Below are 24,869 nucleotides of genomic sequence, written 5' to 3' on the forward strand. Positions count from 1 at the left end.
TAGCACGACATGAAAGAATATTCAATTAATATCTTAGAACTATACAAAGTGAACTAAATACCTGTGATCTTGGTTCCCTCCTTGGTTTCTGCAGGAACTCCTGTGCCGTACTCATTCTCTCCTGTAACTCTGAAGTAGTAGACCTCTCCCTCTTTCAGGTCGGTCACCTTGTACGTCAGTCGGTGACACGTGTCAGTCAGCTTTGTCCAGCCTTTCTTGCTGGCCTCTCTGTAGTCCACATGGTAGTTCTTAACCGGTCCTCCTCCTTCATTCTCAGGTGTGTCCCAAGTCACGGTAGCTGATGTCTTTGTGACATCCTTGACTTCTACATGAGCAGGAGGTCCAGGTGAATCGAGGACTCTGACATTGAGCGTCACAGAAGCAGTTCCGGCAACACTTGACAAGGTCACTGTGTATTTCCCAGAATCGTTGCGGGTTGCTTTTTCTAAGGTGATGGAGGTGAAGGTGTCTGTGGTGTCAATGACAGCACGGACACGCAGGTCCACATCAGGCTTTGTCCAAGTGACATTGGGGATAGGTTTGCCTCTGAAGGGTACGGTCATGGTGAAAGAGCTGCCATCTTTCACAATCAGAGTCTTCCTCATTTCATTGCTGATGTCAAAAACGGGCTCCTCTTCTCTTTCTCTGGCCACCTGTTTGTCAGACTCTGGACTGGGCTCGCTGGCTCCTATCTTGTTGATGGACTTCACTACAAACACATATTCAGCTCCAGGTGTCAAACCCACCACAGTGAATTCTGTGTTCTTAGTGTTCTGAACCCCAACTATCCATTCATCGTCCAGTGTCCTCCTGTACTCCACTCTGTAACCAGTTACAGGTGCCCCGCCATCAAAGAGTGGCTTGTTCCATGACAGAGTAACTGTTGTCTTTGTAGAGTCAACAATTTTAGGCTTAGCAGGAGGTGAGGGAAGGAACTGTGGATCCTCAGCTTTGGTAAGTGGACATGGTGTACTTGGAGCGCTGAGTCCTGCTGAGTTCTCTGCAAACACTCTGTATTCATACTCACAGCCCTCACGAAGGTGCGAGGCTTTGACTCTGAGGTCATAAACTGGTTTCTTGTTGACACGGCACCAGCGGAGGCCAGTCTTCTCCCGCTTTTCAATCACATAGCCAGAGATGCTGCTGCCTCCATCAGAAACTGGCCTCTCCCAGCAGATGGTCATGGCCTCACTGGTGACTGAGGTGACCTGGACATTGGTGGGAGCTGCTGGCACAGTGAATGGATCAACAGCCTTTGTCGGTTCACTCTCCAAGGGCTCACCATCACCATATTTGTTAACTCCCCTCACTCTGAAGATATATTCGTTTCCTTTGAGCAGCTTTGTAACCTTGCAAGTCGTTGCCTTCATGTCACCATAGACAAGAGTCCAGGCAAGGCGGCTGGTTTCACGTTTTTCTACGATATAGTGCATCACTTCAGCTCCACCATTCTCCTGGGGAGGTCCCCAAGTCAAGGTGCATTTCTCAGCTGTGAGGCCAGACACTGCCAAAGGTCCAGAGGAAGGTCCAGGTCTGTCCAGAACTTTGCAATTGATGGCTACAGATCTAGTTCCTGCGACATTGTGCAGACTCAGAACGTATTGGCCAGAGTCTCTCCTAATGGCATCTCTGACAATCAGAGTAGTTGCGAAATTTGTGGAGGTGACTTCACATCTTGCCTTGGCTTCAATCTCTTTGCCTTCCTTTGTCCATGAAACAACTGGCAGTGGACGACCTGTGATTTCAGCATCAATTCTAATCACTTCTCCAGCCTTGATGACAACCAGCTGTCTGAATTTATCCTCTAAAATGATGGTTGGTGGGTCTACATCATCTTTGACGGTGATTGGACCAGTACTTTCTGAGGGAGCGCTCAACATCTCAGCAGAATTTTTGGCAATGACGTGAAATTCGTATTGGACATCTTCTGTGAGCCCTGTCACGTCAAAGTAGGTGTCCTGAAGATTAGTGAAGTTGCACTTCAGCCAACGACCATTAGGAATTTCTTTACGCTCAACTATGTAACCAGTAATTTTCACTCCACCGTCAAACTCTGGAGCATCCCAGAAGAGAGAAACTGAGGTTCTGGTAATGTTTGTCACTCTCAGGTTGCGAGGAGATTCGCATGGATCCCTGGCAGCGATGGGCTCACTGGGTTTAGTGCATGGACCGATGCCAGCGACATTCTCAGCATATACTCTGAACTGGTACAACAGGCCTTCTTCTATTCCAGTCATCTTGAACTGATTCTCAGCCAGCAAACCTCTGTTGACCTTAGTCCACAGGATACTGCTTTGGTCTTTGCATTCAATATGATAACCAATAATGGGGCTTCCGCCATCACTGGCTGGTTTTCCCCATACAACCAGCATGCCAGTCTTAGAGGCATGGGCAACTTCCAATTTCGTTGGTGGGCCAGGAGGTTCAAATGGATACTGAGCAATGATGGGAGCAGAATCAATAGCAGTACTCTTGCCATAGCGGTTTTCAGCTGCAATGCGGAACTGATACTCTGTTCCTTGGTTGAGGCGAGAAACCTTAATAGATGTCCTGGCTACTGTGGCGGAGACAATCTGCCATGTGGTAGTGGTAGTGTCTCTCTTCTCAACCACATAATTGTTGATCTGACATCCACCATCATAGGTTGGCGGATCCCAAGACAGACAGACAAAGTCAGCGCTCACTTCATCCACCTTGATGTTGCTGGGTGGGCCAGGTTTGTCAAGGATAATGACAGAAATTTCTGCGGTTTTAGTACCGACTGAATTAGTCAGTGTAATTTCATATTTTCCTACATCTTCCTTGGTGGCATCCTTGATGACAATCTTGGATGAGGTCTTGGTGTTAGTAACATTAACCCTAGTTGTCTCTTTTAGCTTGTGGCCATCCTTCTTCCAGGCCACCTCAGGTTCAGGTCTGCCTTTGAAGGGAACATCAATCTTCAAGTCATCTCCCGCTTTCACACTGTACGTGTTGAACAACAAATTGATGATGGGCTCCATAGTGATGTCTTTGACCACAACTGGGTTGGCCAAAGGCTTGGCATCGCTCTTGCCTTTGTCATTTACAGCAATAACCCTAAAGGAGTATTCCTCTCCAGTTGTGAGTCCTTCAATAGTCGCTTCCAGTGCTTTGACTTCACTGCACACTGTCCATTTATCGTCTCCCTTTGGCTGCATCTCCACAATGTAGTTTATGATCTTGCTTCCTCCATCATGGTCAGGTTTTTCCCAGGAGAGAGTGACAGTATGACGTGTTACATCAACTACTGCAACTTTACCCGGGGGTAAGGGAGCTTCAGAAACCTTGACTTGATCTGTTGAGGCAGGCAAACCAACTCCCAGCTCATTCACAGCCAACACGCGGAAGTAGTATCTACCTCCCTCCTGCAGGTCAGAAATAATGTAGGAGTTCCTCACACAGTTGGTGGAAACGCTGGTGAAAGCCATTCTCTTCTGCTCTCTCTTCTCTACAACATAATGAGAGATTTTAGCTCCACCATCAATAAGTGGAGGTTCCCATGAAAGAGAGACAGAATTTCTCTTGACGTCCTTCACTTCCAGGTTCACGGGAGCACTGGGAGAGTCCAAAACACGAACATTTATGAATGCTGATTTTGAGCCACTCATGTTCTCAAGGGTTAACACGTATTTGCCGGTGTCGAATCTGTCCACATTCTCAATGACCAGCATAGTGTAAGAGCTTGTGACTTCCACCTGAGCACGTTCATTCAAGGTGCCATCGGCCTTTGTCCATCGGACCTCGGGCTCTGGCTTTCCTCTGATGGTCACAAACAAACGCAGAGTGGCCGAGGCACGAATGTTGACCATCTTCCTGAGGTCGGCATCAAGTTCAATTTCAGGGGCCTCTAGCTTCTCTGCAGCGACAACAGACACAGGCAGGTCCACATGCTCGCCTACGCCCTCACAGTTTACGGCACAGATTCGGAAGTTGTACTCTGCATTTTCCTTCAGTTTCTTCACAGTGTAGTGAGTGGCCTGGACACCAGTGTGGGGTGTGCAAATGAACCATTCATCATCCACGGCCTCCTTTGCTTCAACTACATATCCAGTGATTGCTGCCCCTCCGTCATAGATTGGCCTGGACCAGGAGAGAGAGACTGTGGTGCTTGAGTGGTCAGTGACCTTGGGGTTATTTGGTGGACCCGGAGGATAAGTGGCATCACAGGCCTTGATGTACTCGGTCGGTGCACTGGGTTTTCCAACACCGGCAGCATTTTCAGCTGACACCCTGAATTCATAAGAGTGGCCCTCGGTGAGACCAGTGCATCTGAATCTCAGGTCATTCAGCCTCTTTTTGTTACACTTGGTCCATCTGATGCCATCCTTATCACGTTTTTCAAGAATGTATCCTTCAATTTCTGCACCTCCATTATGCTCAGGCCTCTCCCAGGTCAGCACGATGGAGTCACGAGTGACTGCACTGGCCTCTGGGGTGGACGGGGCGCTGGGCGTGGTGAAGGGGTTACGCGCAACAACTGGCTCTGATTCCAAAGGTTCACCAATACCATATTTATTCACAGCAGTGACTCTAAAGATGTATTCATTGCCAGGCAACAGTTTTGTGATTTTGTAGCTGATGGCTTGAATCTTGGGCTCTACCATAGTCCATGACAGACGGCTGGTTTCTCTCTTCTCGATGATGTAGTGAGAGATGGCAGCTCCACCGTCATGTGAGGGATGGTTCCAGTGCAGATAACACTTCTCAGCTGTGACTCCTTTGACCTCCAATGGGCCATCTGGAGGACCAGGTCGATCCAGAACTTTAACAACAACTGGGATCATTTTGATGCCCCCCACATTTACAAGCTTGAGAACAAAATTGCCACCATCCACCCGGACGCAATCCTTTACTGTCAGGATGGTATGTGTGAGTGTTGTCTTAATTTCCATTCTTGGTGTGGTTTTGTCTATCTCCTTTCCATCCTTCAACCAAATAACATCTGGCAGAGGTTTGCCTGTGTATTCAGCATCAATGATGAAAGTCTCACCAGCATGAACAATGGTCATATCCTTGAATTTAGAGTCCATTGTGGCTCCAGGAGCATCGATTTCATCTTTGGCAGTAATTTCTCCTGTACTTGCTGAGGGACGGCTTGAAATACCAGCAGCGTTCCTTGCAACTACTCTGAACTCATAGACACAATCCTCAGTTAGGCCACTGATGGTGAACTGTGTCTCAATGATGTTAGTGAAGCTGGCCTTCATCCAGCGAGTATCTGGGTGCTTTCTCCTCTCAATTACATAGCCAGTGATTGCACTGCCTCCATCATACTGAGGCCTGGTCCACTGGAGGGTCACGTGGTTTCTAGTGATTTCAATAGCCTCAGGAGTGCCTGGTGGGTCACAGGGGTCTCTGGCCACTGTGCTCTCAGAGACCTTGCTTGCTGGACTGAGGCCAGCAAGATTCTCAGCATAAACTCTGAATTCATATTCAATGCCTTCTTCAAGTTCTATGGTCTTGAACCGTGTTTCTGGAATCAGCAGTTTGTTGAGCTTAGTCCACAAGAGACTGTTCTTTTCTTTTCTCTCAAGATGATAGCCCATGATGGGGCTACCTCCATTGTTTGTGGGAGTTTTCCATTCAACAACCATGTTGTCCTTAGTTACAGCAGAAATGAAAGGTGTTCCTGGAGCTGAAGGTTCAGTGAATGGATACTGAGCGATAACAGAAGGAGAGACAATGGCAGAGCTCTTCCCATACCTGTTCTCAGCAGACACTCTGAACTGATACTCAACACCAGTCCTCAATTTGGTGACTTTGATAGTTGTCCTGGCAATAGTAGCAGATACAATCTGCCAGGCAGTGGTGGTTGTGTCTCTTTTCTCCACAATGTAGTTATTAATCTGGCATCCTCCAGTATATACTGGTGGCTCCCATGACAAACATACATAATTGGAGCTAACTTCCTCAATTTTAACAGGGCCTGTTGGTGGTCCAGGCTTATCAAGGATGATCACTGTGATCTCCTCTGTGGCTGTGCCAACACTGCTTGTGGCTGTCACTGTGTATTTACCTGAGTCTTCCTTATTTGAATCTTTTATGCAAAGTTTAGTTGATGATTTCGTACCAGACACATTTATTCTAGTTGTCTCCTTGAGAACTTGGCCATCCTTTTTCCATTCTACTTTGGGAGTTGGACGTCCAATTACTGGAATCTCGATCTTTAGATCCTCACCATTCTGTAAACTGTAAGTGTTGAAGGTCACCTTGAATTGGGGCTCAATCGTGACATCCTTTGCAGTGACAGGTGCAGCCAGAGGTCTAGGATCACTTTTGCCTTTTTCATTAAAGGCTGAGACTCTGAAAAGGTACTCATGTCCTGCACTGAGACCTGTGACTGTGCCCTCACAAGTTTTGGTTGTGGTGGCTATAACCCATTCCTCTGAGCCCACGGGCTGCATTTCTATGTAGTAGCCCATGATTCTGCTACCTCCATCATGATTGGGCTTCTCCCAGGACAGTGAGGCAGATGTTTTTGTCACTTCCGTGAGAGTGACCTTACCCACAGAAAGTGGAGGCTCGGAGGTCCTCACTGCTTCTGTGGTCTCAGCTCCCTGTCCCACACCAAACTCATTCTCAGCTAAAATTCTGAAATAGTAGATCATTCCTTCTGTGAGACCAGTGATCCGATAGCTGGTCTTTGTGCACTTGTTGTCCACATTGGAGTAAACAGCCCTGGTGGACTCACGCTTTTCAACCAGATAATTTGTTATTCTTGATCCACCATCGATAAGAGGAGGCTCCCAAGTGAGAGTGACACTTTCCCTCTTGATGTCTTTTACAGTTAGATTTATTGGAGCTCCTGGTGTGTCCAAAACTTTGACTGACACAAATGCTGACTTGGTTCCAGCACTATTTTCCAAGTTGAGGATATATTTCCCAGCATCATATTTGTCACAGATGTCAACCGAGAGCTGTGTCTGATCTTCACCTGTTTCAATCTGAACCTTACTGGGCAGCTCTCCATCCTCTTTGGCCCAGCTGACCTCAGGAGTGGGTCGCCCCTTGAAGGGGACACAGATTCTCATTGCGCCTCCTGCACGGACAACAATTCCCTTTCTGAGATCTGAATCCAGGAACATTTCTGGAGGATCAATCTTGTCCATTGGTTTAATGACTCCTGGAATCTCAGTGGGCTCTCCAATGCCCAACTTATTGATGGCACAGATGCGCACCTTGTACTCTTGATGCTCTATCAATTTTTTGATGGTAAACTTCGTTGCGTTAACTCCAGATGGTGGGGTGCAGATGGTCCATTCCTCTTCATCAGCCTTCGTAATTTCCACAGCATACCCTTGAATCTCGCAGCCTCCATCATAGATAGGCCTGTGCCAAGCCAAAGTGATGGCATCTTTCGAAGTGTCCACCACATGGGCATTGGTGGGGCAGCCAGGTTCAAAGGTGGGATCGCATGCTTTGAGGTAGGGTGTAGCTGCACTTGGTTGGCCTACTCCAGCTGCATTCTCAGCAGACACTCTGAATTCATATTCGTGGTCCTCAGTAAGTCCTGTCACTCTGAACCGAAGGTCTGTCACTCTGCGTTTGTTGCACTTGGTCCATCTAACTCCTGCTCTGTCTCTCTTCTCCACAATGTAATTGTTTATGTCACTACCACCCGTAGTTTCAGGACGGTTCCAACAGACGGTCATGGAGTCTCTGGTTATGTTGGTGATCTCAAGTTCCTGAGGTGGACCAGGAGGAACAAATGGATTCCTCATAATGACTGGTGTTGATTCGAGAGGTTCACCCACTCCATATTTGTTGACAGCCATGACTCTGAAGATGTACTCATTACCCTTTAACAGTTTGGTAACCTTGAACATGGTGGCTCCACAGTCACCAGAAACCACAGTCCAAGCGAGGCGGCTGGTTTCTCTCTTTTGAATGATGTAATGAGAAATGCTTGCTCCACCGTCATGCCGGGGTGGCAGCCAAGACAGAGAGCATTTCTCTTCAGTGACATTGCTGATTGTAAGAGGTCCCTGTGAAGGTCCTGGCCTGTCCAGTACCTTCACACTGAATGGGACAGTCTTTGTCCCAGCCACATTTGTAAGAACCAACGTGTACTGTCCACCATCAACCCTGATGGCATCCTTCACAACAAGTAAAGCTTTGAAGTCTGTGTTTTTGATTTCAGCTCTGGCTGAGTTTTCAACTTCAACATCTCCCTTGAACCATTGAGCTGTAGGGATGGGCTTTCCATCCACAGTGGCTTCTAGACTGAAAGTCTCACCAGCATTGATAACAAGAGTCTGGTTGTACATGGGATCCGTCTCACACTTAGGTAGTTCAACTTCATCCTTGGCAGTTATCGATCCAGTGCTTTCCGAGGGCTTGCTAACAGCACCTGCTGCATTCCTTGCAAATACTCTGAAATCATATTTAGAGTCTTCTGTCAGGCCAGTAACCTCAAACTCATGTGTGATGATGTTTGTGAAGCTGGCCTTCATCCACTTTCCTTCAGGAAGGTCACGTTTCTCCACAACATAGCCAGTCACCAAACTTCCACCATCATACTGTGGCGGGGTCCACCTCAGTTTGACTGTGTGTCTGGTCACAATAACAGCCTCAGGACGGCCTGGAGGGTCGCATGGGTCACGGGCTACATAGACCTCTGATACTTTACTGCATTTTCCAATGCCCACAATATTTTCAGCATAAACTCTGTATTCATATTCAATACCTTCCTCAAGAGGAGTAGATTTGAATCTGCAATCTTGGATGAGCATTTTGTTTATCTTTGTCCAGAGGATACTGTTCTTCTCTTTTCTCTCCAGATGGTAGCCTAAGATGGCACTGCCTCCATCAGATGGAGGTTTGTGCCACTCAACCACCATATAGTCTTTTGTGTATGAAGACACAAATGGTGTTCCTGGGGGACCAGGTTCCTGGAAGGGATACTGTGCCACAACAGGCTCTGAGTCAATGGCATAACTCTTTCCATATCGGTTTTCAGCGTAGATTCGGAACACGTATTCTGCACCTGTCTTCAGATTGGCCACTTTCAATGTGGTTCTAGCCACAGTGGCAGATACAACCACCCAGTTTGTTGTTGTTGTGTCTCTCTTTTCCACGACATAGTTGGAGATTGGACAGCCACCAGTGTATGTGGGAGGTTCCCAGCTCAGAGTCATACTCTCAGCACTGATATCCTCCAACTTGACAGGGCCTGTTGGTGGGCCTGGCTTATCCAGAGTGATCACCTCAATTGTGGCATCCTTAGAGCCAAGGGCATTGGCTACATTGATGCTGTACATACCTCCATCCTCTCTGGTGGCATCTTTTATTGTCAGGATGGTATGATTGGTGGAGTCTGTGACATTGACTCTGGTGGTCTGCTTCAGAGCTGCACCATCTTTATTCCAGGTGATGGTTGGTTTTGGATGACCAGCAATTGGGACTTCTATCTTGAGGTCATAACCAACCTGGACATGGTAGGTGCTCACTTTGGGTCGAACAGCAGGCTCAATCACAAGGTCCTTTGCAACAACTGACTGAACCAGTTGCCTTGGATCACTTTTACCTTTGTCATTTACAGCAACAACTCTAAACTGATACTCCTCTCCTGTGAGGAGGTTTGACACCACCGTCTCCAGTGCTTTCACACTAGCACACACAGTCCAAGTTTCACTATCCTTCGGGGCCAGCTCAACTTCATAATAACTGATCCTGCTGCCACCATCATGTTCAGGCTTCTCCCACTTCAGACTCACAGTGCTGTGAGTAACATCAACAACGCTGACTTTGCCAGGTGGCTGAGGTTTCTCGGAAACCTTAACTGGTTCTAATGTTTTAGCAGGGAGACCCACTCCATACTCATTCTCAGCCATGACTCTGAAGAAGAAGATTCCTGACTCAGGGAGGGGCTCAACCTTCCACGACATCTTGTTGCAAGTGGTAATAGGAGAATAAACTTTCCTGGTGCTCTCACGCTTCTCAACAATGTAATGCTTTATCTTTGACCCACCATCCAGGAGAGGAGGTTCCCAAGTGAGAGTAACTGAATTTTTTGTGATCTCTTTCACCTTGAAGTTAGTTGGTGCACTTGGGGAGTCAAGGACTCTTACACTGATGAAGGCAGACTTCACCCCACTGGCATTCTCTGCAGTCAGGATGTACTTTCCACTGGCAAATCTGTCAACATTCTCAATGACAAGAGAAGCATAGGTGCCCGTAGTGTCAATTTGTGCCGTTTCACTGATTTCCCCATCAGCTTTGCTCCATTTCACCTCAGGGGCTGGTCGGCCTCTCACGGGAACAAACAGCCTGAGAGTGCTTGCCGCTCTGATGTTGATCATCTTTCTCATATCCGCATCTAGTTCAAGATCAGGGGCCTCAAGTTTCTCCTCCAGAAGAATTTTTCCAGGAACATCGGCATGTTCACCAACTCCAACTTTGTTGATTGCACATACTCTGAATTGGTACTGATGCTTCTCTAACAGCTTTTTCACTGTGAATGTAGTGTCTGTGATTCCAGTGGGAGGAGTGCACATGAACCATTCATCAGATGCTTCATTGCAGGCCTCAACAATGTAAGCCTGAATCTCACAGCCACCATCATATATGGGTTTGCCCCATGTCAAGGAAACAGTAGATCGGGTAATGTCAACCACTTTGGGGTTGTTTGGTGGACCTGGTTTAAAGATAGGATCCAACGCTTTATAGTAGATTGTTGGTGCACTCGGTGTTCCAACACCTGCAGCATTCTCTGCAGATACTCTGAATTCATAGCTGTGGTTCTCAAGGAGCCCTGTCACTCTAAAGCGGAGCTCACTCACATTGCGCTTGTTGCATCTAGTCCATCTAACACCATCCTTGTCACGTTTCTCAACAACATATCCCTGAATGGGACTGCCACCATCATTGGTTGGCCTCTCCCAGGTCACAACCATGGAGTCTTTAGTGATTGTGGACACTTCTACCTCTGTTGGTGGGCTAGGGGCAACAAATGGGTTCCTTGCAATCATTGGCTCAGATTCCAGGGGTTCACCAATGCCGTACTTGTTAACTGGAATTACTCTAAAGATGTACTCGTTACCAGGAAGAAGTTTGGTGATTTTAAGGTTCAGTGTTTGCACCTTTGGTTCAACTACAGTCCAAACCAGTCTACTGGTTTCCCTCCTCTCAATGATATAGTGGGAAACATCACTACCTCCATCTTGCAAAGGAGGCTTCCAGGAAATTGAACATTTCTCATTAGTGACCCCGTAGATGGAGATTGGGCCCTCCGGTGGACCAGGTCTATCCAAAACCTTGACAGTGATATTGACAGATTTTTCTCCTCCAACATTCTTTACCAGCAAAGTGTACTGACCCCCATCAACACGGATGGCTTCCTTAACAACTATACAAGCTGTGAAGTCTGTGTTCTTGACATCTATACGAGCTGCTTCAGGTATCTCCTTTCCTTCCTTCAGCCAGTGCACTGTTGGAACAGGTTTGCCATAGAAAGCAGCCTCAAGCCTAAATGTCTCTCCTGCATTTACAACCACAGCTTGAGAGTATTTGGCATCTAAGTCAATCTTTGGTGGATCCACCTCGTCCTTGGCAGTGATTGCTCCAGTAGAATCAGATGGCTGGCTGAACACACCTGCTGCATTTCTGGCAATGACTCGGAACTCATACACCTGATCTTCAGTGAGCCCTGTAACAACGAATTCTGTCTCAATGATATTTGTGAAGCTGGCCTTCATCCAACGACCCGAGCCTTCCTTCTTTTCTATCACATAGCCAGTAATCTTGATGCCAGCATCATACTCGGGCTTGGTCCATCTGAGAGTGACTTGGTTTCTGGTGACAATGACAGCTTCTGGTTTTCCTGGTCTGTCACAGGGATCTCTGGCCACTTGCATTTCACTGACTTTGCTGGCTTTACTAATCCCAACAATGTTCTCTGCATAAACTCTGAACTCATATTCGATTCCTTCCTCAAGGCCAATAACTTTGAATCTGGTCTCTGGAATGAGCTGTTTGTTCTGTTTCACCCACAATATGCTGTTTCTCTCTTTGAGTTCTAAGTGGTAACCAAGTATTTTGCTTCCACCGTCATTGCTTGGCTTGTCCCATACAACCACCATGGTCTCCTTGGTGGCTGACTGCACCACAACAGAACGTGGTGAACTGGGCAATTCAAATGGATACTGGGCAATAATGGTTTCAGAAAGTAGGGCTGACGATTTGCCATATCTATTCTCTGCAGCAATTCTGAATTGGTACTCACAGCCTGTCTTGAGACGGGCTGCTTTGATAGTGGTTCTGGCCACAGTGGCGGACACAATCTGCCAGTTGGTGGTCGAGGTGTCTCTCTTCTCAACAATGTAATTATTAATGGCACAACCACCATCATACTGTGGTGGGTTCCAGGACAAGACCAAACTGTCAGCAGTGACCTCTTCCATCTTAATTGGACCGGTAGGTGGACCAGGCTTATCCAAAACTACAACACTGATATCTGTGGATGCCTCTCCAGCAGTGTTGGTGAGTTTGATGGTGTATGTGCCCACATCATCTCTGCAGGATTCCTTAATCACCAGGTGAAGGTTTTTGTCTGTGGCTTCAGCATTAACTCTTGTCGTCTCCTTAAGAACAACACCATCTTTGAGCCAGGTTGCTGTAGCCTTAGGACAGGCAGTGTATGGCACATCTATCTTCAGATCATCTCCTGCCAGCACACTGAATGTGCTGAAAAGGAGTTTGAAGGTTGGGGGGATTACCAGGTCTTTTGCAACTACAGGGAGGCTGAGAGGACGTGGGTCACTGACTCCCTTTTCATTGGTGGCTGAGATGCGGAACATGTACTCCTCTCCTTGTGTGAGGCCAGTGACCTGAGCCTCGTTTGTCTTTACCACCATAACCTGAGTCCACTTCTCACTGCCTTTACCCTGCATCTCCACAATGTAGCCTGTGATTCTGCTCCCTCCATCATGGTCAGGCTTTTCCCATGTCAGTGTGACACTATTGCTGGTAACTTCTCGGAGAGACACTTTTCCTGGTGGTAGAGGCCTCTCTGACACTTTAATTGGTTCGAGGGTCTCTACAGGAAGGCCAATGCCAAATTCATTCTCAGCCAAGATTCTAAAAGAGTACAACTTTCCTTCCTCGAGATCTCCAACTTTCCAACTAGACTTGTGGCAGCTGGCACAGACAGTTGAATAGGCCTTTCTGGTTGACTCTCGCTTCTCCACAATGTAGTTACGGACTCGAGAGCCACCATCAATAAGAGGGGCATCCCAAACAAGGGAAACTGCATCTCTTGTGACCTCCTTCACGATCAAATTCTGAGGCGCTCCTGGAGTGTCAAGCACTCTGACATTGACAAAGGCTGTCTTACTTCCAGAGGCATTCTCCACAGTGACCATATATTTACCGCCATCAAAACGGTCAACATTTTCTATCTGGAGAGTGGTGAAAGATGGTGTGATCTCAATGTTAGCTTTGTCTAGAGATTCTCCGTGTTCCCTGGACCATTTCACTTCAGGTGCTGGTCTGCCTTTAATGGGGACAAAGAGTCTTAGAGTGCTACATGCTCTGATGCAGACCACTTTACGCAACTCAGCACCGAGTTCAATCTCTGGAGGAAGCAGTCTGTCTTCAGCCTTGGGAGTTCCAGGAACAGCGGCGGGCTCTCCAACTCCCTCACAATTAGTGGCACAGATGTTGATTCTATACTCTTGGTTTTCTTTTAGGTTGGTAATAGTGAAGGAAGTGGCAGTCCATCCCCTCTTTGGAGTTTGAATTGTCCATTCATCTTCCTCAGGCAAGCAGGTCTCCACAATGTAACCAGTGATTTCAGAACCACCATCATACACTGGCTTGTTCCAAGCAAGAGTGATGGAAGTCTTGGTTGTGTCCAACACTCTTGGGTTCCCTGGAGGTCCAGGTTGGAAGATGGTGTCAATTGCTTTGTAGAATGGACTGGAAGGGCTAGGCTGGCTTAGGCCAGCATTATTCTCAGCAAGTATCCTGTATTCATACTCATGTCCTGGTGTGAGGCCAGAGACCTTGAATCGCAAGTCAGTCACGGTCCTCTTGTTGCACTTCACCCAGCGCAAACCAGTCTTATCCCTTCTCTCAATGACATATGTATTTATTCTGCTGCCTCCATCATGTTCAGGGCGCTCCCAGCAAACGACCATGGAATCTTTTGTGATGGTGGTGACCTCAGGCTGCTGTGGTGGGTCACTGACGGTGTAAGGGTTTGCACAAATGACTGGTTCAGACTCTATAGGTTCACCCACACCATACTTGTTAACAGCCATGACTCTGAAGATGTACTCATTGCCCTTCAGTAATTTAGTAACCTTGAATCTGTTTGCTTGAAGGTCAGTGGCCACATTTGTCCATGCCAACCTGCTAGTCTCACGCCTCTGAATGATAAAGTACTCAATCTTGGCTCCACCATCATGTGTTGGGTGCAACCAGTTAAGAACACATTTCTCTGCTGTGACATCAGTGACAGTCAAAGAATCTGGTGGTCCAGGTCTATCCAGCACTTTGACATTGTATATGAACTTGGCAAAGCCACCAGGATTACTGGCAGTGAGCGTAAAAGCACCTCCATCTCTCCTCAATGAATCTTTGTTAATTAGAGTAGTATGGAAGTCTGTTGACTTTATCTCAAGCTTGGCTGTATCTTCTAGCTCCTTTCCTTCCTTGGTCCACACCAGAGATGGAAGAGGCCTGCCAGTTACATTGGCCTCCAGCTTGAAAATTTCTCCCGCCATAACAACCACATTGCTGCTATATGAAGAGTCAACATCCAGCCTGGGCTCTTCAATGTCATCTCTGCATGTGATTGCTTCTGACGGCTGGGATGGAGCACTAATGGCACCTGCTGAGTTTCGAGCAAACACACGGAATTCATAGGTTGCGTCTTCAATCAGACCGCTAACTGTGTAAATAGTTTCCAGGATGTTGTTGAAGTTGGCTTTGAGCCAGCGTCCATTGGGCATCTCTCTTCTCTCTACTGTATAACCAGTGATGGAAAATCCACCATCTCCCTCTGGTTTGGTCCAAGAAACCGTCACTTCGTGCCTGGTGATATTTAATGCCACCGGCCGGCCTGGTGGGTCAATCGGATCCAAAGCAAACATGGGCTCGGAAGGTTTACTGGGTTTGCTGAGACCAGCCATGTTTTCAGCTGTGACGCGATGTTCATAAGCTATTCCATCAACAAGTCCTGTTGATTTGAAAATGTTTCCAACAACAAGAGCTTTGCTGATCTTCTGCCAAAGAATGCTGTTTTTCTCTTTCCTCTCCACATGATAGCCTAGAATCGGGCTGCCTCCATCAGTAGATGGTTCATTCCAGCTGAGCGTCATAGCATCCTTGTTGAAAGATGTAACCGTGGGTATGCCAGGCTGGCTCGGCACATCGAATGGATATGCAGCCACAACAGGGTTCAGAGATAATGGCGGGTCCAATGCCGTATCTGTTCTGGGCTTTGATACGGAACTGATACTGGGTTCCAGTGTTGAGACGTGCTGCCTTAAAGGTGGTGCGAATCACTGTAGCTGCCAGTTCTACCCATGAGGTACCGGTAGTCTCGCGCATCTCCACTATATAGTTGTTAATGGGAACGCCTCCATCATTCTCTGGTGCCTCCCAGGACATAAGAACATAATCACAGGAGACCTCATCCAACTTGATGGGGCCAGTGGGAGGACCTGGAATGTCATGTACCAGGACTGTGATGGTCTCCGTCACAGTCCCCAGCATGTTCTTCCCAGTCATGGAATACTGGCCTCCATCAGTCCTCTTGATCTCACTAATGTTGAGGATGGTTGATGTTGCTGTGGTCTCAACATTCATTCTCTGTGTCTCTTTGAGAACAGCATCTCCCTTCTTCCAGGAAACCACAGGTCTAGGCTTGCCCAGCACTGGAATCTCCACCTTCACACGATCCCCAGCCTTGACAATCACAGTCTTTTGGTAGACTCCACGCAGATCGAAAGATGGCGCAGAAGTCTGCTCTTTGATTATAGCAGGCCGACTTTCACGAGGATCGCTTCTGCCTGATGCATTAACAGCCATGATACGGAAGGTATATTCAGCGCCTTCAACAAGGTCTGTGACAGTGAAGTCCAGAGCCTTGATGGTGGCCACATGGACCCACTGTTCAGTGTCTTTCCTTTGAGCCTCAATCACATATCCTGTGATCAGGCTACCGCCATCATGAAGAGGCTTAGCCCAAGAGAGGCTAGCACTGTCAGCAGTCACATCTGTCACATACAGGTTTTCTGGTGCAGAGGGGGCCTGAGACACCCTGATTGGCTCTGGGGTTTCAGCAGGTTCACCTACACCAAGATCATTCTCAGCGGAGACGCGGAAGTAGTAATAAGCTCCTTCTTCAAGATCAGTGAATTTGAAGGAACACTTCTGCCATGTGGTGCTCAGCACTGTGTAGGCCTTTTTGGTTGCTGCTCGCTTCTCAATGATGTAGTTGTGTATCTTGGAGCCACCATCAATGATGGGGATTTCCCACTGAAGGGTAATGCTGTTTTTTGTGATTTCTCTGGGTTTGAGGTTGACTGGTGGCCCTGGTGTGTCAAGAACTTTGACATTAACAAAGCCAGTCTTCTTTCCAGCAACATTCTCCAGGCAGAGGTTGTACTTTCCAGCGTCATACCTGGTGCAGTCAGGAATAACCAACAGAGTGAAGGACTCTGTGGTGTCGATGTGTGCTCGGGTTTTCAGATTGGTGTCATCCTTGCTCCATGTTACTTCAGGAACAGGGCGACCCCTGATTGGAACAAACATACGGATTGAAGCCCGGCACCGAACAACAAGAGTTCTCCTGAGCTCTGCATCTAACTCAAAATCGGGCAGCGTCTCTTGGTCCACAAGCTCAGTCACTTTCTCAACCTCTGCAGGCTCCCCAACACCCTCAGAGTTAACAGCGCTCACTCTAAAGTGGTATTTTCCTCCCTTTTGAAGTTTCCCAATAACGTATTCTGTAGCTTTCAGTGGGTACTGTGTTTCTGTCTCCCAGTCATCGTGTCCTTCCTTTTTGTACTCAACAATGTATCCTTCTACATTAAGACCGCCATCATAGTGGGGTCGGCCCCAGGCAAAGGTGGCAGTGGTTTTTGTGGTGTCTGTAATTCTGGGGTTGGATGGTGGACCAGGTGGATCTAAAAATAAAAAGTTTATTAAAGTTGGTTGAGAAGTTCATACAAGCATTCATATGTCTGAACTGTTCTGCACTGCAGCTTTACTTACACACAATGTCCTTGGTCATCACCGGGCGCGACGGCTCGCTGGGTTCCCCAAATCCAGCCTTGTTCTCTGCAGTGACTCTGAACTCGTACTCTACTCCCTCGGTCAGGCCTTGCACCTTGAAGCGCAGGTCAGGCACTGTCCTCTTTGAGGCTCTCACCCATCTCAATCCCTTCCTCTCCTTCCTCTCCACACAATATCCTCTAATGTCACTTCCTCCATCCTGAACTGGTCTCTTCCATGAAATGGTGACAGCGTTCCTGCTCACATTATCAATCTCTGGGACTGAGGGTGGACCTGGTGGACCTGGAGAAGCACACATTTTCAGAGTTTTGGTGATAATCAAATTCTAAAACAATTTTTGACTAAATATGTCTGTAAATGTCTACTTATCTCAATTTCTTATCATACACATCATTACATGCAGTACCTTTTGCCTTTAGATTCAATTTTGTGCTCGTTTGCATGACAAATTACCTTGCATCATATTTCAAAATCAAAAGCAATTCTTGAAACACCGTTTTCTCAATATATCGCTAATTTCAAGAAAAAGAGTCTGCTAAGAGTCCATCTGATGACATTTGGACTGTTCAAAATATACAATGAGTGACAGGTGTAGTAGCTTTTTTCCAAGATATTTGGAACTTTCAGTATTTGTCAGTTATTCAATGTTACTGTGTGTGTTTGACCGTACTGAATAGCTCGTGTTAATGAGTGAAATGCTGTGATTGAAGGGTCATACTGCAGAAGTGGTCAAGGCCACTGTAATGAAAACTATATTAACACACAGGTTCTGTTTCCCTGCTGAATCCCATCAGTGTTGACAACAAACCAATAAGAACGTAACGTGGTATAACAGTTGTGATAGCTTGATAAACTTACCGAAGCTGTCGACCATTTTGATTGGACCAGACTGGCTTGAGTCTCCGGTGCCGTACTGGTTGACAGCAGACACTCTGAAGATGTACTCGTTGCCCTTGATCAGCTTGCTGGCTACATATCTGCAGTCCATTACATTTTCAGCTAACTTGGTCCACTGCAGGCGGCTGGTCTCTCTCTTCTCCAGGGTGTAGGACTTGATGGAGCAGCCTCCATCCTCCTCTGGTGGCAGCCATGTCAGGGTACATTTCTCAGCTGAGACGTTGCTGGCCTCAATGGGCCCTGGAGGTCCGGGTACATCCAAAACTTTCACCTTGACATGTTCTTCTTTGATGCCGAATGGATTGCTGGCGGTGATAGTGTACTCTCCTGTGTTTTTGCGGCTGGCGTACTTAATGGAGAGCGTTGAGGAGGTGGGGGTGCTGGTGACGGTGACGATATCGGAGGTCTTGAACTCGCGGCCCCCCTTGGACCAGACAGATGTTGGCAGAGGTTTACCTACGATCTTAGAGGCAGTGATCACTATTGTGTTTCCTGCCCTGACAGACACTCCATCCTTCATGTCCGGGTCAATGGTGATAGTTGGAGGCTCTGCAGAGAGGACAGAAGACAGACTGAGACAAAGACTATGGACAATACATCAGGAAATCCACACTGATTCACCACTCTGCTAACCGTATTCATCTTTGCAGGTCAGAAGCTCGGTGGCCTCTGATGGAATGCTGATGGCCCCAGCTGCATTCTTGGCTCTGATTCTAAATTGGTACTGGGCCCCGTCTGTCAGGTCCGTGACTGTGTAGGCACATCCCTGGATGTTGACGTGATTGGCTTTCATCCAGGTCTTCCCTCCAGCTTCCAGCTTCTCCACAAAGTACCCGGTCAGCTTGTAGCCACCGTCGTATTTGGGAGCAGTCCAGATGAGAGTGACAGTACTCCTGGTCACGTTAATGACTTCAGGTTTCCCCGGAGGATCTGACACAATGCAAATAAACTCAGTTAATGAAACTCCAATCTATTAAGTCACTTGGGACTGACATACAAAGAACCTGCCAGATGAGAAGTTGTTATTACATTTGGAGAAAGTGGTGTCCTGCAGGTTTGCAATACTATCAAATGACCAGCAAATGTTGATGAAAAAGGTGTATCAGTCAGTGTCTACAGTCCAGCACAGATTAAAACATCTGAAAGCAGTGGACTCACCAATGGGATCCAGAGCCACCACAGCTTCAGTAACCTTGCTGGCCTTTCCAAGCCCGGCCATGTTCATGGCCATCACCCTGAACTCGTACTCTAGTCCTTCTATCAGGCCGGTGACTCTGCATTCCTTCACTCTCAGTGGAGTCTTAGAGGCTCGTTTCCACATCAGACTGTTCCGTTCCTTGAACTCGATGTGATATCCTGGAGAAAAGATGACACAGCTGTCAGGGGCACTTCTGTCTGCCACACCACACACATATGGGGCCATATGAGGTGTTCTGTGGTATGTTACCAGTTATCGGGGAGCCTCCGGTGTCCTTTGGATCATCCCAGGTCAGGATAGCCGATTCGTGACGGATGGTCACAATCTGTGGAGGTGCAGGTGCTCCGGGCACATCTGCAGAAAAGATAATGTCATGGACCTGGGGCCAGGGCTAATGGCACATAAATCTGTACCATCCAATGACAGTTCTGAGGATTTCTCTCAGGTTGCATGCATGTGTGGGGTCAGAGGAACACTGATCAACTCTATCAGAGGCATTTAGATATTTTTCAGTATGAATGATTGGCTTTGGGCTTCTTCTAAACATTAGCGTTATTGGTTTATTTGTTGAAGTAGGGCTGGACGATATGGTCAAAAATGTTATCACGATATAGGTCTTAATTTCGGTCGATACGATATAATTCCGATATCGATATAAATTATACAAAAGCCTCAGAAAAACTGTTAAGAATCATATACATAATGCATTACCTGTAAAACTAGAAATTATTTATCCAGGAAGCTCCTCCAGTATAACATTTTAGAAATAAAAACTACAATAAATTAAATGTTTACCTTCTATTTAAGAAATATGAAATCACTGTCAAATAAACGTAAGTTTCACCTTTTTCAATATAAATAGCTTTAACTTTACACTTAAATACAGTTATGTTATTGTTATGGATTCAAACAAAGGTGCTTCAACCAGGAAGAAAAATATAAGTGCTCAGAATTACTGCAATAAACAGAAAAAAGAGTGACCAACAGCAAACATAAATATTACTGGGACAGGGAATTGAAATAACTGCCATACACTCACCTTTTCAATATTAATAGCTCGTCTAAACTACAACACAGTTTTTATTATAAAAATGAAAGTGCTCAGAATTACTAAGGTTAAGTACAGAATTACTTAAGATTGTAGTGATTATGGTGACACTGCAGCGAATCCCTGTACTGTCTTTTTTTTTTTTTTTTTTTTTTTTGTGGTATTTGTCTTCACTGTTTCAGCGTCTTGTAAATTGTAGACGGTCCCTTAACCCCGCAGCACCACCGGCTGCTAATCGAAATCAATATTGCTTCTGACGCTTGACAGACAGATACTTTCAACGAAAATTAGCTTGTAGCATATAATCCCCCTCACAACGATGGGATGGAGGCGCCCTTTGTATGTTACTGACGTTTTGTTAAAGAGTTATTGAGACCGAAAGTCCGCATCTGTCAATATGCTGCTAACTTTACTGGACTGTTCAGTGAATTATATAACTAATTCGTGGCCACTAATTAATATTTTGGCGCACGATTTATTATTTCGCGGCCACAAATTAGCTTGTGGAAGCTTATTCAGTTTCGTTTACAGCACAAGTCCTCATTTTGGAGCTCAAACTTACCGCCTTAGCTTGTAGCCTGAGCTGAGGACAGCCAGCTGTGGTCTGTGTGCCTCCTACGTGATCACTCTCTTGCAGCGCTTTCTGTTTGGCTTGAATCAGCGGCACCGTGAACAGCAATTAATGATTGTGAAACGCATACTGTAATGCACTATATCGAAAATATGTTTAAAACTCATATCACCGTTATTGAATAAAAATATACCGTGGTATATATTGATATCGAAATTTTGTCCAGCCCTACGTTGAAGATATGTTTCATGTTGTAATATCTAAAGGATGCCATGACATTAGCATTATGTGGAATACTGATACTCACTGAATGGATGCTGGGCGATGACTGGGTCTGACCTCAGGTACTCTCCAACCCCATACTTGTTCTCAGCGAACACTCTGAAGATGTACTCGATGCCTTCGTGCAGTCGGATCACCCTCATGCTGGTCTTCTGGAGGGCTGAGGCCACCGTGGCCCACTTGTTGTCCGTTGTCCTCCTCTTCTCCACAATGTAGTTGGACACCTCTGCGCCACCGTCGTCTTTGGGGGGTTCCCACTCGAGAGTGATGCCCTCGGCAGTGATCTCATCAAACTTAATGGGTCCAGTGCAGATGCCGGGCTTACCGACCACCTTCAGCTGGAACTTACAGTCCTTGGAACCAGCGCTGTTCCTCACGGTGATGGTGTAGGTGTCAGCGTCGGCCCTCTGGCAGTCCCTGATCAGGAGGGTGGTGACACCCTGAGAGGCCTCAATGCACATCCGGCCTGTATCCCCGATTCCCACATCGCCCTTCTTCCAAGTGGCAACAGGGCTGGGCGTTCCGATGACGGGGATGTTGATGCGGGTGGTGCTGCCCTCCTTCACGATGCAGACACCATCATGAAGGCCACTCAGGTTACAGTCGGGAAGTACTGAAGGGAGAAAACAGCTACATCACTCATCCTAAATACATGTCTTTCTAATTGAGGGTCACACGAGGCCGTAGTGGACTTCCTTAAATGCTCCCAGGAGGTTTTTACAGAGTGTCAAGTAGATCATTTCAACAAACACTCCAACGCTCTGTTTTCTTTGGTTTCTGCAAATTTGACCAATCTTCAATGAGCTTAAAGTTTTGTCTTATGTAAATGTGATTTAAGATCAACATCTCAACATTATATCTTCTGATGTATTCACACTGTAAAAACTAGAGTCAAAGAAGTAAAAGTTGCTGAATAAGATCAAAGTCCTGTTTCTCAGCAGCGATCAGGTGAAACTGTAGCTGCAAGAAATTGACAAACAACTCAAGTTTTTTACATCTCAGTGAACGCAGGAAGGATTTTCAGACAGTTTCCATCAATCATAACTTAGTTAGGAAGGAGACTTGGTAAGTCACCTAACCTTAGAAGCTTCCAGCAGTTAACAACATGAACAGTTTCAGAAGGATTTGAAAAGTAAAAACTTCCTGATCAAAAATACTGAAACTGCGCACAGCTTCGGGGGGATTTTTTTTTTTTTTTTTGGAATATATCAAGAAGTGAAAGTTCAATCAAATCTTCAAAGCAGAACATTAAATATTTCTGGGTATAAAGCTACTTAAACAGCATGAAAAACAAGCAGGTTGTTTCTCCAGAACCCTCACTATGCCAGCCTCATCTCAGACTTCCAGTCTCTGCCCGTCTAACAGGGAAAGAAATCCAGCATGAGTAACCAGACAACAGCCGGTCTCTTACCGAACTGGTCCTTGGCCACGGCAGTGAGCTCGGTGGGTGGTCCCTCTCCGGACTCGTTGAGCGCTTTGACCCTGAACAGGTACTCCTTTCCGTCGGTCAGCTCTCCGATGGCATGCGATGTGTTCTTGCCCTTCATGATCTGCTTCCACTTCTCCTCGCCCTCGCTCTGCTCCAGAATGTAGGCTGAGATGAAGCTTCCGCCGTCGCTGATCGGTTTCTTCCAGCCCAGGGTGATGGAGTCCCTGGTGGTCTTCACAGCTTTGAAGTCCATCACTGGACCAGGTTGTTCTGTAAGAGTAAGGAAAGAGGAGACTTGCAGTCAAGTACGATAAAGGTTTCATCATATCACAGGTCCAAAGCTGCAAATGTTATAATTAAAAGCAATCTGTAATTCTGATTTGTACACATGTAAAAACAATGAAATCCATAGAACACATTTAAGACATGTTTATTTGTATTTGGTCAGAGTGGCTCTCCCCCTCCTCTGACTAAACAAGGCAACTCTTAGTGAGTCAAAGACAGTCGAATGTCTTCCTGAGTTTGATACCATTTGAGAGAATTTAGAAATGCATCGAAGTGGATTTAGCTGGCGTCCCCCAGCGATTCCTCAGTGGTGCCTTGTTGTGCCCATTGTTAATATTTTTTTCATTTACTTTGCACAGAAAAAACCACTGACTGCAATCTAAGAGAAAATGTAATATTTGGAAAATATAGAAGCCGTACCGAAGACAGAGACACATTTTCCAAACTTCACGTCAACAGGGTGTTTCTTTCTTTTGCCAACACACTGAATGATCAGTTGTTCGTACCTGAGGCCCGCACGCTGCCGGCTGTCTCGCAGCCCTCCCCGATGCCGTAGGCGTTTTCTGCCAGCACTCTGAAGCAGTACGCCTGTCCGCCCTCCAGGTTGGTGATCCTGAACGAGGTCTTGGGGCACTCGGCAGACACGCAGGTCCAAGCCTTCCTCTCTGCCAGACGCTTTTCCACAATGTAGCTCTTCACGGGGCCGCCACCGTCGATCAGTGGTGCATCCCAGGTGATGAAGGCATGGCTTCTGGATGTCTCTTTCACGATGAGATTTACGGGCGGTCCAGGAGAATCTGAGCACAGGCGAAGAGGAAAAATCAGGCTGCAACCTGAGAGCGGATGGCTGGAAACCATGTTTAATCAAATGTTTCAAGAACAAAACGTGGTTGATGGTATGATAATTCAAAACTGAGAGTAAAAAGACATAACTACAACTGAACAAAACAGAATCAACCTGAAAAAACGAGAACAACAGAAGGGAACAGCATAAATCCTACCAAGATCAACTATTCAGAAAGAAAGAAGATACACAGAAAGTAAACAGATGCCAGACTTCATCAGTCTACAGTACTTCAGGTGCGCAGGACCTTAATTTTTTTTCTGTAACTATACGTTGAACTTACAATAGAAGAATAAATAGTTTTAGTTTAGTATTTCATTTGACTCTGTCTAGAAAACCCACACTTCCATCCCTCACTCGATTCACATCAAATCCAGAAATGGTACTGATTTAACAGAGGTGCCGCTTTGGCTAAAGAGGCAATGCTAATGCTAGCAGACCTGCAGGAAACACAAAGTGCAATGAGCCCACAACTGTACCAAATGTGCTTCCATTTTCCATTTTGCTCAAATGTTAAATGTATTTTCCTCTCTTGTTTGCTGGTATAAAGTGGATTAGTTCAAGATGTTGTTGTGGCTAATGCTAATATCTCTTTGCTTGTAGTAATCTGTTACTACCTTGTAACTGACACATGAAATGAACCTGAACATGTTTTGGAGAGTCTTACCGAGTACTTTGACCACGATGGTGTAGCTCTTGGTGCCGCTGCTGTTCTCCAGCGTCAGGACGTATTTGCCGGCGTCATATCGGTTGACACCCTCAATCATCAGTAGCGTGTCCCACTCAGATGTCTTGATCAACAGGCCCTGCCTCTCCTTTAGGTTGGCATCCACCTTGGTCCAAGTCACCTTGGGTGCTGGGCGTCCCCTCAGAGGCACGTAGAGCCTCATGGTGACGCCGGCTCGCAGAACCAGAGCTTTCCTCAGGTCAGCATCCAGCTCGGCTTCAGGAGCAACTGCAGGAGACACGACAAGGCATTTAAGAGCAGGAACACAAGATACGTGTGTGTCTGTGTTAGATCCTATGAACTGTCACTTCATGTGCAGACCC

General features: G+C 46.6%; 1 protein-coding gene across 1 annotated transcript in view; it reads right to left on the bottom strand.

Annotated features, from left to right (window-relative positions):
• The window catches only part of LOC115402767 (titin-like), a 205,830-nt gene that overhangs the window by 31,364 nt on the left and 149,597 nt on the right, over window positions 1-24,869 (bottom strand). Inside the window, 11 exon segments of the mRNA XM_030111303.1 lie at window positions 62-15,422; window positions 15,424-17,156; window positions 17,245-17,547; window positions 18,124-18,711; window positions 18,796-19,092; window positions 19,321-19,518; window positions 19,610-19,714; window positions 21,287-21,874; window positions 22,673-22,960; window positions 23,482-23,772; window positions 24,487-24,774. Of these exon segments, the coding sequence (XP_029967163.1) occupies window positions 62-15,422; window positions 15,424-17,156; window positions 17,245-17,547; window positions 18,124-18,711; window positions 18,796-19,092; window positions 19,321-19,518; window positions 19,610-19,714; window positions 21,287-21,874; window positions 22,673-22,960; window positions 23,482-23,772; window positions 24,487-24,774 (20,040 nt within the window).

This window comes from Salarias fasciatus, chromosome 16 (genome assembly GCF_902148845.1).
Source record: "Salarias fasciatus chromosome 16, fSalaFa1.1, whole genome shotgun sequence".
Lineage (NCBI taxonomy): Eukaryota > Metazoa > Chordata > Actinopteri > Blenniiformes > Blenniidae > Salarias > Salarias fasciatus.